Source organism: Typha latifolia, chromosome 2 (assembly GCF_019914945.1).
Source record: "Typha latifolia isolate L0001 chromosome 2, TyphaL0001v2, whole genome shotgun sequence".
Lineage (NCBI taxonomy): Eukaryota > Viridiplantae > Streptophyta > Magnoliopsida > Poales > Typhaceae > Typha > Typha latifolia.
The window spans coordinates 5,747,060-5,759,399 of record NC_133087.1 but is presented as its reverse complement, the minus strand read 5'-3'; the positions used below and the strand labels follow the sequence as shown (position 1 = coordinate 5,759,399).

At 34.5% G+C, this 12,340-nt stretch overlaps 1 protein-coding gene across 1 annotated transcript in view; it reads left to right on the top strand.

Moving 5' to 3' along the window:
* The window catches only part of LOC140782056 (probable tocopherol cyclase, chloroplastic), a 33,079-nt gene that overhangs the window by 15,903 nt on the left and 4,836 nt on the right, over nucleotides 1-12,340 (top strand). Inside the window, exons 5-8 of the mRNA XM_073128408.1 lie at nucleotides 1,612-1,781; nucleotides 9,585-9,682; nucleotides 10,475-10,582; nucleotides 11,326-11,442. Coding sequence (XP_072984509.1) covers nucleotides 1,612-1,781; nucleotides 9,585-9,682; nucleotides 10,475-10,582; nucleotides 11,326-11,442 — 493 coding nt within the window. The remainder of the gene's footprint in view (nucleotides 1-1,611; nucleotides 1,782-9,584; nucleotides 9,683-10,474; nucleotides 10,583-11,325; nucleotides 11,443-12,340) is intronic.

The following is a 12,340-nucleotide window of genomic DNA, read 5'->3' as shown; positions in this document are numbered from 1 at the left end:
TTCAGTTAAGTTTAAAGAAAAAATTAACGGTTTTACTTTAGTCATAAGTATACGGACTGGTTTGAGATTTTTTGAAGTACAGGGGGGCAAAGTGATTTTGGGCATAAGTACAGGGAGGTAAAATGCATTTAACCCTAATCAGTAACATTGATGATAGTAGAAATTATTTTCTCAAGGAAGATAGTTACAAAGGTGGACTTTTAACTACAAACTATGCATTAACTATTAGGCCCTTCAGTTCTAATTATGGCAAGAATGGAGATTCCAGGTTTTTCTGGACCTACCAGTAGTATCTTCCTTTTTGATTTAGTTTCTCTGGGAGAGTGTTCCAATAGGATTTACTACGATATGATAGGGTCTACGGTACCAAATTGATAGACTTTGATACCAATGATAGGCTATGGAACAATTCTTTTAAGATATGGATTTATTGCAGGAAGCAGTCCGCGCAACTGAGGAAAAATATTCATCAATTATTCTCCCACAGTCAGAAAATTGCGAAACCAAGTGGAATCGATCCGTAATTCCTTGATTTACGTTTTTCGTATTTATGCCCTTCACAGATTCAAATTGCAACTGGGACGAAATTACGATTAAGTGCGGATGATAGTGGTGGTGACGGGTGGAGTGAATGTTAGGGTTATGGACGATAATGGAGATGAGGGTGGATAGTAGATGTTTAAGTGATGAAGACGAAGGGGAAGAAACCCAAGGAAGAGGGAGGACTCAACAAACGAGGGAGATTAGAAGTTAGGAGAGACTTTGCCAACAGTAGAAGTGGTAGGTTGGTGAAGAGGGAGGAGGGAGATTAGGGTAGAAAAGATAAGAGGCAAGAAACCAATAATCCAATGGCATAATAATTTTGGCTGCCATCCATACCTTTATAGAGGCTAGCTAATAAGCCAAAATAATAATAATTAATCATAATTCTAAAAGATTCCCACCGATCGCATTCGTACATGCCCGATCGCGTTTGAACGCACAAAAGACATTCTCTGTCAATGCGAACGCAATGCAAGTGTTCGAATGCGTATATCGCGTTCTTTATTTTTGCGAAGCTGATGCAGGCGTTCACAAATCCGTTCGAACGCTCTTCCAACCGCGTTCGAACGCGACCTATAGAAAATTTATTTTAATGAAAATAAAAAACTAATGCAATAAGAAAAGACTCTAACTAAGTGTATCACGATAGCATTCCTATTATTGGATAACTCATGCACCATTGTTTTGTGTGATCATCCAATGCCTGCACTTTAGAAAGGTCTGGAATTTCCCATTCTCAATGCAAATATCAAAAAAGACTGAAACACATAGTTGACCACTTGACTCAACTTTTTCATATCACTGGAAATGGGTTATTGACAGTGAACAAAAAACAGCAGCAGTTTTATTTATCTTTTGATGAATACAACCTCAGTTGTTTAGTACTAGTTTTAGTGCGGAGAAAGAAAGAGTGGATACCTATAATTTAGCTAGAAAGATCACAGACAAGTGACATTATGATTAGCCTCTGCACTGTGACATTGACTCATCTCTTTGGCTTTCCATTGTTTTGAGTGTTCCAAAAGACAGTGTTTAAGATTTGATTTGATCAGTATCTGTCTGTGATAGGTCAAAATACGTGCAGACTGTGAAAACAGCACGCTGGGAGTATAGTACAAAGCCTGTATATGGCTGGGGGGATGTTACTTCCAAACAAAAATCGACAGCAGGCTGGCTTGCAGCTTTTCCTGTATTTGAACCTCATTGGCAGATATGTATGGCAGGTGGCTTGTCAACAGGTACTTGGTAAATTCCTACTTTAGTACCTTATTACACTCCTTGTTCGATACAATTCAAGCATCCAAATCTAGATATATCCAGCTATGTATATGTACAGTTGCTTCTCTATTCTGTAGATATAGACTAATTAATATGCATAATGCACATGAACATTCATTTATTGTTATCAGCATCAGAAATACTATAGTTCTAACACTTGATTAGTTTTCCTTTACAAGAAACGATTTTTTCCCTATTTAATTCCTAGTATCAGACTGAATGCTCAAGTCTTTTGTCCCTAATTGGGTTCACTCATCTGGACAAACTGCAACTGTAGCACCTACTGAGACACTACATTCCCCAGTGTATCCCCCAGCGTATTGGGTCTCTGATCCATTGTTGAAAATGAAATTATGAAAGAAAATGTAGTAGATTCATTTTAACATAAAAGTACTACCATTTCATACTACCCGTTTTAGGAATATTTTGCACCACTACAAAGAATACCTCCCTGCATTAAAATGTAAGGAGATACCTCATAATTTTATTTTCAGTATGAGGTGGAGCTCGAATTTTGGCGGCCTCTGGTATGCAATTTTTTCTTCTTTCTCTGATGAGCTCCCCATCCTCTCTCTCAACCCCTCTCACCCTCACCTCTCTCTGCAGCACTCCCTCCATCTCCTCCCTCTTTTTCTCCCTTTCTCTCTCTTTATTCTGCATCAATGAGAGAGGTGTTAGTGAAGCGATGCAAGTTCCCAAGAGAGAGAGTAGGAAATAATCATTTTTTGTTCCTCTTAATGTTTAAACATGTGGATGTCATTTTTCCTTTTTATATTTTTCTGAATTTCAGAAATTTTCTACATTTCATAATAATTTTAAATTTCATAAAAAAGTTTCGTCCAAAATGGCCAACTGATATTAGCTGATACATATCAACTTTCCAGTGGTCGATCTTGACCCGCTACCAGTATCCGGAACCTTGTTTAAAACTAACACTTTCCAGTTGGGGGCTTCTGAGAAATTTCAGTATTTTCCTTTTTTCTTGGTTGTTGAGATTAATCTTCTTCTTTCTCTGAATCCTCCAATCAACTTCTCTTGCAAATAGAGCCCATCACAAGAGATAAAAGATTTGGAATATGATGAATACAACTAAATGTTATCCACGAATTAAATAGATTCATCGTAATCCATAAATACCAATGTCAAATTTCATAAATTAAGAAACCCTACATCAGATTTTACTACGATTGTCAGAAATATAATTATTGGATTCTAACAATATAATTACCAAATTCCATATATCTCAATTAAGGTATCCACAGATAAACTAACAAAATCTGGTAGAGAAAAAATAATGAATGAATTGTCATTAATTAGGAAAGAAAGAAAAAATAATTGGATCAAGGAATTATTGTGCCTGTTGTTTGCTCGGCATGCCCTAGTGTGCCAATGGCACACTTTGATATGGTTTTTACAATTTGTATATATTTTGGGTCAACGATGGTCATGCTAGTAGCACGTACCATGCTAATCCACCATTGGCACGTCATGGGCACGCCTCGTTGTGCCAGTGACACACCCCTACATGCCATTGACATGTATTTATAATATTTTTAAAAAACTTTTTTAAGATATTTAAATTTTTTTTTTTGATTTTTGATATATCAATTTTTGGTTTTTGGTTTAAATATATGTATTAAAAGTTTAAAACCTACGTTATAATATTCTATCTTTAGATTATTTTTGTAAATAACATTTTATTAAAAATAAAATAACAGTTAAATATAAATATTATTCAACACATACTATGATTGAAGACATTCATTAAAACTAATATTAATGATTCAACACTCCATAGCATAATTGTATACTCCATAATAAAATTGAACACATAATATTAATTGATAGTAATTTAATAATTAAAATTAATATCTAGTTAAACGTAAAATAACGAGGAGGATCAAATACTTCATTTGCCGGCACAAGAATAACGCGATAATATTGCATTAAATATTGTTGATATTCTTCAAAACTCATTCACTGATAGTATTACTCGTTGAAACGTCTTACAGTCTTTATACAAATAGAAATTTTATATTTCTTCTATGATATGATATGTATATTGATCATGAACGAGAATGAATGGCACATGCACAGGCACATGTATAGACACACCATAAACATATGCAAGTTGGAAATATAGAGTATAATAATGGTATTTTGGCTTTGGTGGATGTGATTGATATGGTGGTAAATATGATAAACTCATATCATCTTGTAGGTGCACCTCTCCTGATGTTATGCTACCTACATATTTAAGTCTTCTGTAAAAAAAAATACCTCTCTAAGAAAGTTGGGTAAGGGGAACACATGTCTTATCTCCATTATCACCATCACCAAACTGAGTCTTATTATTACCATCACTATCACTATCACCATCACCATCATCATTATCATCTCTAGTCTTATTATTATTAATTTTATCTAAGCCTTCTAAATAATTAATTGATTAGTTGATTTGATAATGATTGATGAAAATAGAAAAAAAAATAGTTCCACATAGCACAATGACCAGCACGCTGCCATGCCGGACGGCACATAGCCGTGCCGATTTGCACAGGTCGGCACAGGGGTGTGCCACTGGCACACCCCGTGCTAAGTGCCGTGCCATTACTGGTACGGCAAGTGCTAGTAAGCATGCCCCCGTGCCGAGCAGCACGACCATTCATGTTTTGGGTTATAGTATATGTATTAAAATCTATATTAGAGTATTTTATCCTTAGATGATGTTGTAAATTATCTATTTTGGTAAAGATATAATAATATTTAAGTAAAAATATGATTCAACACATCTATTAATTGATAATAGTTTAATAATTAATTTTGGATATGTTCCTACACCAATTTTTTCACCAAATTGAATAAAATTGACATATGTTGGTCAAATTTTCTGAATTTGGGGGATATCAAATTTCTCCTTTGATTCTTACATTTTAAAAAGTATTTGTTATTGATCTAGCACCAAAATACTATATCTTTGTTGAATACTCTTACAAATGATAGATCTAGCAAGATTAGGTTTGATCCATCATTTTTACACCCCAAATTGGCTTTGAAAGTGTAAAACAAAGGAAATACTAAAAGAGAATGAAAAACAGAAAAAATTATCTTCTGGTGGGATTTGATGAAAAAAATCTTGAAGAATCACATATAGATAAAAGGGATTGAGGGAAATGCGATCACATAAATTACCTTTCTCTAAGTGGCATTGGAAGGGAAAGTGCGATAAACTTTTGAGTGTTTCAAATGGTTTAGGGCTTCAAACAACGGTGGCTTGCCCTCGTGTCAAATAGATGACAGATTGTTTACAAAAATATAAGTATGATACTTCCTCGAGAACTCTTATCTTCTTTCCTACGACTCAAAGTCTTATGTTCATACATATTTGCTTGCCTCCTCCTTTCCTTTGACCTATGCTTAGCTATACAGCTGTCCTTTGACTCTATTGTATGGGAGCTGGTATCTCTGAACCTAGACCAAGATGTTCTTAAAGGGTCTTACTATTTACTTGACTACGATCTCTTCTAAGTAGATTAGAACAAATTGATCTAAGTATAGAGGCATCTTCCATTCATTTCGATTTGGGTCTTTCTGCTCTTTGTCTATGGTTGGACTAAAGGTACCAGCACCCTGGCTTATTATGTGAAGGCTATGGCATGCATTCATGGATCTAGTATTTAGGCCTTGAAGAAATAGTTGTGGAAGGGATTGAGGCTTGTAAAAGGTTTTGGAAGGGTTAGAAAGTGGAAAAGAAAAGGAGGTGGTTTAGAAGATTTAGATGTGAGAAACTCTAGAGATGCATAACAAAGGGAGGAAAAGGAGTGGGAGGAAAAGAAAAGAGTATAATGTGAAACAGAGGCAAGAGACATTTTCTGAGAACATGGGTACATAATTGGCATTAGGGAAATGAAAAGTTATCATTCAAAGTAAAATAGAGTTGACAAAACTAAAGAGTTACTATACAATATGAAACAGTAGCAGCCTGTTCTGCTAGGGTTTGAGAATTTATTTCCTTCCCCTCCCTTGAGGGCTTCTCCCTTCCACTGATGACTTTTCCCCTCTCCCTTCCCCTAGCCAATGTGGTGGTTAGGTGAGGGGAGAGGCTCTTCCCCCTCCTTTGTGAGAATCTTCTTTCCTCCTCTCTTTTCTCCCCCATCTTCCTCATTTTCTTTTCCTCCCATCCTAGCTTCCTCCTCCACCTTCCCTCTTCCATCTTCTCCTCCTTAAAAATTGTGGCAATTTGACTCCTCAGCTTTGTGGTGGTCTCAGTCGATGGGTAGCGAGAAGCGTTGGTTGGCTCTCTAGTGGCCCTTATCAGCCTCCACCTATGCCCTGATGGTGAAGGTGTTTATCCTGGTGGCTTAGCTGTGCTCCTTGTCCAGCTGCCGTCGTCTTTTGAAAGAAATCCTTCTTTCTTGAAATCTTTAATTATTTTTCTCTGGAGCAATGTTTCCTTTTTTTACTTTCTTTGATAAGACGTCATTCTTTGTGAGACATGTCATTCTCTCTCTACCTCGTAGCAAAAAGATATTTCTAGTGGTAGGATTGGTATTCCAAAGATTAGTTGGGTAAACCTATAATGATTAAAGTGAATTGGGTGTAGATGCCAAAAAAGGAAACCCAATTGGTTTTTGGTGCAATCACCCAATTTTTAGAATCTTAAAAATCCTTTACCTCCTTGCTTGTCTATCTTTCCCATGAATTCCCATGCCATGGTGTTTTTATTAGGGATTGTCGTGTGGGCTGGCACCCTCAAAATCAATATTTTAGGGTGATTTTGCAACCCTAGTCCATATTATGCAGAAAGAAGTTTCTTAGCAAATCAGTAGGTTTATCTCACGATCCACGTGAAAAATAAGTTAAGATCTGTAACTTATTTCTCAGATCCACTTTAGTTAAAAGTGTGAGATCCTTTCCCTTCTCCATTTTAGAATTTCAGCTTGAAAGGAGATAGGTGGAGATGTAGACTAAGGAAAGCAACTCTGAGGGAGGCGGATGAGAAAGCTATCACAACCGAAATCATGACCGATCACATGAAGGCTCAATATAATTAGTAATTCTTTAGTCAATAACTAAAAACTCTTTTAAGGAAATTAAGATGTTCAAGTTAGACAACCATTGCTATTAAAACAATTAATGCAGGTAAAGAAAAAAACCAATCCTAAGTGGAAGTAAATGAGTTTTGGTACACCACATTCATTTGCCACACTGATTAGCATCTGAAATGTTGAGAGAATTTATGAGCTAATAATTTTAGCTCAGTGGTTAAATCCACCCAAAAGCCAATAAAACTAGAATTTGTAAAACATGATTTGAAAATCAAAGATCAAGGATTAATAATAATAATTAGCATGCTCATTATGTGAATAATAAAGCATAAATAATAATAATGCGAGTGACAAGCTAATAACATGCTCAAATTTCATTATGTAGAACTTTTTAATCTCGATAAAAGCTGTATTTTTAATTTTGGGTCTGTGCCTGTGAATCCATATCAACTAAAAGTGACCCTCAATATGATGCTCAAGTCTATTTCTTATAGTTGATTTAGTTAGGGTCACCAAGAGGTATCACTTAGTATTATATATATCATATCTAAATATTAAGAGAGATTAGTCACTGTAGGAAGTTTTTCGATATGATTTGAGACTTCCATAATTTCGCCAGAATTGCGTAAGAAAGCTATTGTAGTGATCTAAAATAGTTCTATTTCTTGGATTTTCACTAAAGTCATTAAAAAAGTCACTGTAATGATTTAAAATAGATTTGTTTCCTAGGCTTCCAAGTAAACTCGAGTCTCTACGGAAAATCATGGAGTGATCTATACTGGGTTTGTTCTCTAGTCCTATGTATCTCAATTTAAGTTCTGCTAGCTATTCATGATCAATATATTTGCAATTTGTACAAAGAATAACAATGCACAAAAATAACAAGATAGCATAATACCATGATAACATAATGACACGAAATACAAGATGAATAAAAATATGAGTGCATCCACTCACCTGTGGTCCACGTGGAATAGCTCAATTTAATAATCTAGGTACTAGTAAAATTTTTCACCTTTATCCATTAAATAATAAATTCATTTTATATTCTAATAATAATTTTTTTCTAAAATAAAAACTAATTAAATTTGGACCAAAATAAAGCCTAAAAGATTGGGCTGCGTGGACTGGGCTAACCTACAACCTACCAAGTTGCTAAGGTGAGTTAGGCTTGAGGACCCAACCATAAGCTCGCAGCTCAAACCGAAATTACACAAGGCCTAACCCACTAATGATGGCTGTGCTGATGGTGGCACAACACTTGGCACGACGTGTGTTAGTAGCACACCTAGTGCCGAGTCATGTCGTGCCGACCGCTGCCGACTATAACGAGTTGTATGAGATTTGAAACGTATTTTATTGATCTAATACAGATCTATTAGTGGTAAATCTAAAATATTCTAAGAGCTTTTTTTTATCATGTGACAAACATGATATGTCGGAGCCCATTTATTTTTACTTTTTTCTATTTCAATAATATTATGGAGTATTCAATCATTAGTATTAGTTTAATAAATATTTTCAATAATATTATGTATTGAATAATGTTTTTATTTGTTATTGCTATATCTTTAATAAAATAAGTGAGTTTAGAAAAATAATTTAAAGATAAAAGACTCTAATGTCAGCTTTAATATATATATATATATATATTAAATAAAAAAATTAAAGATTAACTTGCCGAAGACCCACACTATAAATTTCATTAAAAATGTGTGCCAATGCATGGCAGCACACACACCAGCGGGCCATGCCAATCGAGGATCGGCATGGCATGTGCCTTCTGCACACACTAGCTAGTCTCTTTTGGTTTCTCTTTACTAGTTTACTTAAGGCAATTTCTTGTGCATACTTTTAGCCTTTTAGGTGATCTGTATATAAATAATTCTGCATGAGGAACCATTACTTGATGTATGCACTAGTAGCACACACTGATATACTTGAAAGTATGCGGAACTATTGTTTTCTATGAGTATGAATAAGGATATATCTTTAGGAATTTTAAGCTCCACATCTAGTTATTGAAGAAACAAAAATTCAGGGGAAGCCTAAACCTGATGTAGGCTGAATAAAGATGGTGGTAAACAGAGCATTCAAAGCATTTGCAGACCACACCCTGGAGGAAAATATTGATGCCACTTCAATGCCTTCAAGCTGGGACCACTGAGAGCAGTACATGACTCTCTGTTAAACTGTGTGATTGCACACTTAATATGGGTCCTTGCTATTGCTGCAAATCCTTGCCGTCTTCCATTTGACTGATCCCTCATTGAAGGTCTCAAATTCCCAATGTGCATTGCTTGTTCAGAGTTTCAGGTATTTATTGGTGTATTGCAAATGAGGTCTCAGTGCATTGCAGGCTTACAATAATGCTTGGGTGTTAAATCTGCAGTGATAATTTTTGTTTTACTGCCTTACCGGTTATTTTGTTAAGGTTAATGATCATTCTACTATTTTTTGGGTATTAATCTCTTGCAATGCTTCCTTTATAAATGTTATTTTGGATATCAAATTTGGTTGCCATAAAATATTTCTTTAACAAACAAGTTTAGTTGGATCTTGGCACAGGATCACTTTTCTTAGGTCATGAAAGAATATGGGATATCATGAATTACATAGCTTAATCTTTTGGCATGCCCACACAAAAAAAAATTCAATTTTTTTAAATATCTATATTATGTTAATTTGATTTGTTTTCTTCATATGTTCTATCAGGATGGATAGAATGGGATGGAGAACGTTTTGAATTCGAAAATGCTCCTTCTTATTCAGAAAAGAATTGGGGCGGAGGCTTTCCAAGAAAATGGTTTTGGGTATGTTAATACTTTTCTCATTTTCTAATCATGCATTTATTCTAATATCTTAGGTATGTTTAATGCAACAAAAAAATGCTTCTCATATAACATGTTTCATGTTAAGTAGGCTCAATCTTTATTCTTTCTAGTCTCTATGCACACTTGCATGTTATGTCCTGTCGAGCGGCATGGGTGCATGCTGCTCGGCACTGCTGCCTGCTGTGCTGTGCTAGTCTCAGTGTCGATGTGGAGCTATTCTTTTATTTTTAGTTTTATTTTTGTCAATCATTATCAAATCAACACTCGTTATTTTCTTAATCAACATGATATGATATGTTAAACTTTTTTTTTTTACTTTTTAATTCCATCAATCATTATCAATCAATGTGTTGAATTTTATTATGTGTTCAATTATATTATGAAGCATTCAATCATATTATGGTTGTTCAATTATTAATATTAGTTTTAATAAATGTATTCAATCATATTATATGTTTAATAATATTTGTATTTGACTATTGTTTTATCTTTAATAAAATATGTTATTTACAAAAATAATCTAAGAATAAAACACTACTACATAGGTTTTAATATATATATATATATATATATATATATTTAAATAAAATATTAAAGATTGACATGCCAAAAATCTAAAAATATTTTTAAATATCTTAAATTTTTTATTAAAATTATGTTAAATGCGTGTCTGTGGCACAACCATTGTTGCTCTAAATTGCAATATATTGTAGTTCTTCTGTTGGCTATCCTAATCTTATTCATGGGATTAAATTGTCCTGCTCGTTTCAGGTTCAGTGTAATGTTTTTGAAGGTACACCAGGGGAGGTTGCTTTAACAGCAGCTGGTGGCATGAGGAAGCTATCTGGATTGACTGACAACTATGAGAATCCTGCCTTGGTATGGTACTGCACATTCAATCCTTATATTTAATTTGGTAGCATTCAGTAAGGCCTCTAAGCACTTGGTTAATGATAGGAGCGTGAATTATGAAATAGTTATAATCCAGCAAATTAAGATAGTTTTTTTTTCTTGTTCAAAAGCTTTGAATACTAGGATAGTAGTTCTGTCCAAGACGGTTCAATTAACAGGGTTATCTTGCTTGGTATGACTGCTCTTGATGCAACGGATAAGCTCTGAATCCAAGTTTGTTAGAGTAAATGGAACTTGGCAATATGGAAGGAGGATGGAATGAAATTCTTTTTTGAAGTCTTTGAATAGAGTTGGACTTTCTTGCTTACATGAATTATAAGTGAGTGAGGGAAGCAGGAAAGAACAAAAGGGTTTAAGATCATTGGAACTAATGGCATGTAGTTGCTTTTTTTGTTCCTTTAACAGTAAAATTATAAAATTTTGTGGACTACTGTTCTTTTCTAGTTTATCACAACTATCAAATTGGCCTCCTTGTAAATGTTTCGAGAAATCATAGAAGGGGAAAATATCAGATATTGCATTTCAACACAACAAAGCATGGCATTGACAAAACAGCACAATGCACTTGTAGATGAGGTAGATCAAATCAACAAAGAGGCTAACAACTTCTTCCTAGATAAAATCAGTTAATAAGGTGTTTGAACTTTCTCTGCTTTACAAACCTTTGATTGCTTCTGTGAGAAAGAAAATCTTTGGTTACTGTGATGCAGATTGGAGTTCATCATGAGGGAACTTTCTATGAATTTGTACCTTGGACCGGTAAAGTAAGCTGGGAAATTGCACCATGGGGTTACTGGAAGATTTCTGGAGAGAATGACAGACATATGGTAATTAACTAATTACTTTACCTGGACTTGGAATGCAAACTCATTAAGATCTGATTGCCAGTGTTTGTTTAGTTTTGTGAATATATGCACTTGTTTATCTAGTCATCATGGTATCCTTACTGCCATTATTTTTTCCATTTATCAACTTACAAATTTAGGTACTATAAGTTTGATATTCATCTTAAATGACCTCTAATATGGCACTAATATCCAACTTTCAAATTTTTTATAGTTGGAATAATCTTTCATAGACTGTCCTAGTGATAAGAGCAAGGTTGTCTGAATGTTGATCCAGTTTGGATTAGGTTACTTTTTGCATTTTTTTATTAAAATTAATTCTTAGATTTTTGTCCTGACTTGACCTTAGTTAAATTGGTAGAGATTATAAATGGTCTTGGCTTTTGATAATGAATAAAAATTTGATGTGTCACAAGAGGTTAATCAAATTGAGGTTTTAAGGCTCCATTTCTGAGGTTAGTTTGCAGAGTTTGATTTATTGAATGAAGTGCTATGCCATTTAAAACAGGCGCAAATACTAGTGTTATTTTCCAGATGATTTGTCTTTGTCTAACTCCCTCATAATATAGAAAAGTCTCAATTCATTTAGATGACTGACAATCATAGGCACACACATGCCACAAGTGTAGGGTAAATAGTCACATCAAGAGGCGTTGTCTTTTGTGGTTTCAGCTTGCAAGTCTCTATAGCTGAATCACATTTTGTGCATAAAAGGCCAGTTGATCTGTTGAACTGGTTGAGGATTTTAGATAAACGTCTGGGGGTTTTGCACATGAAATTTCTCGACGTCACTTGATCCTATCAAGTATGATGTTAGTGTCTCTTCACATTCATTTGGTGATCTGTTATTCAGAAAGAGCATTATGCGCAAAAAATCTTT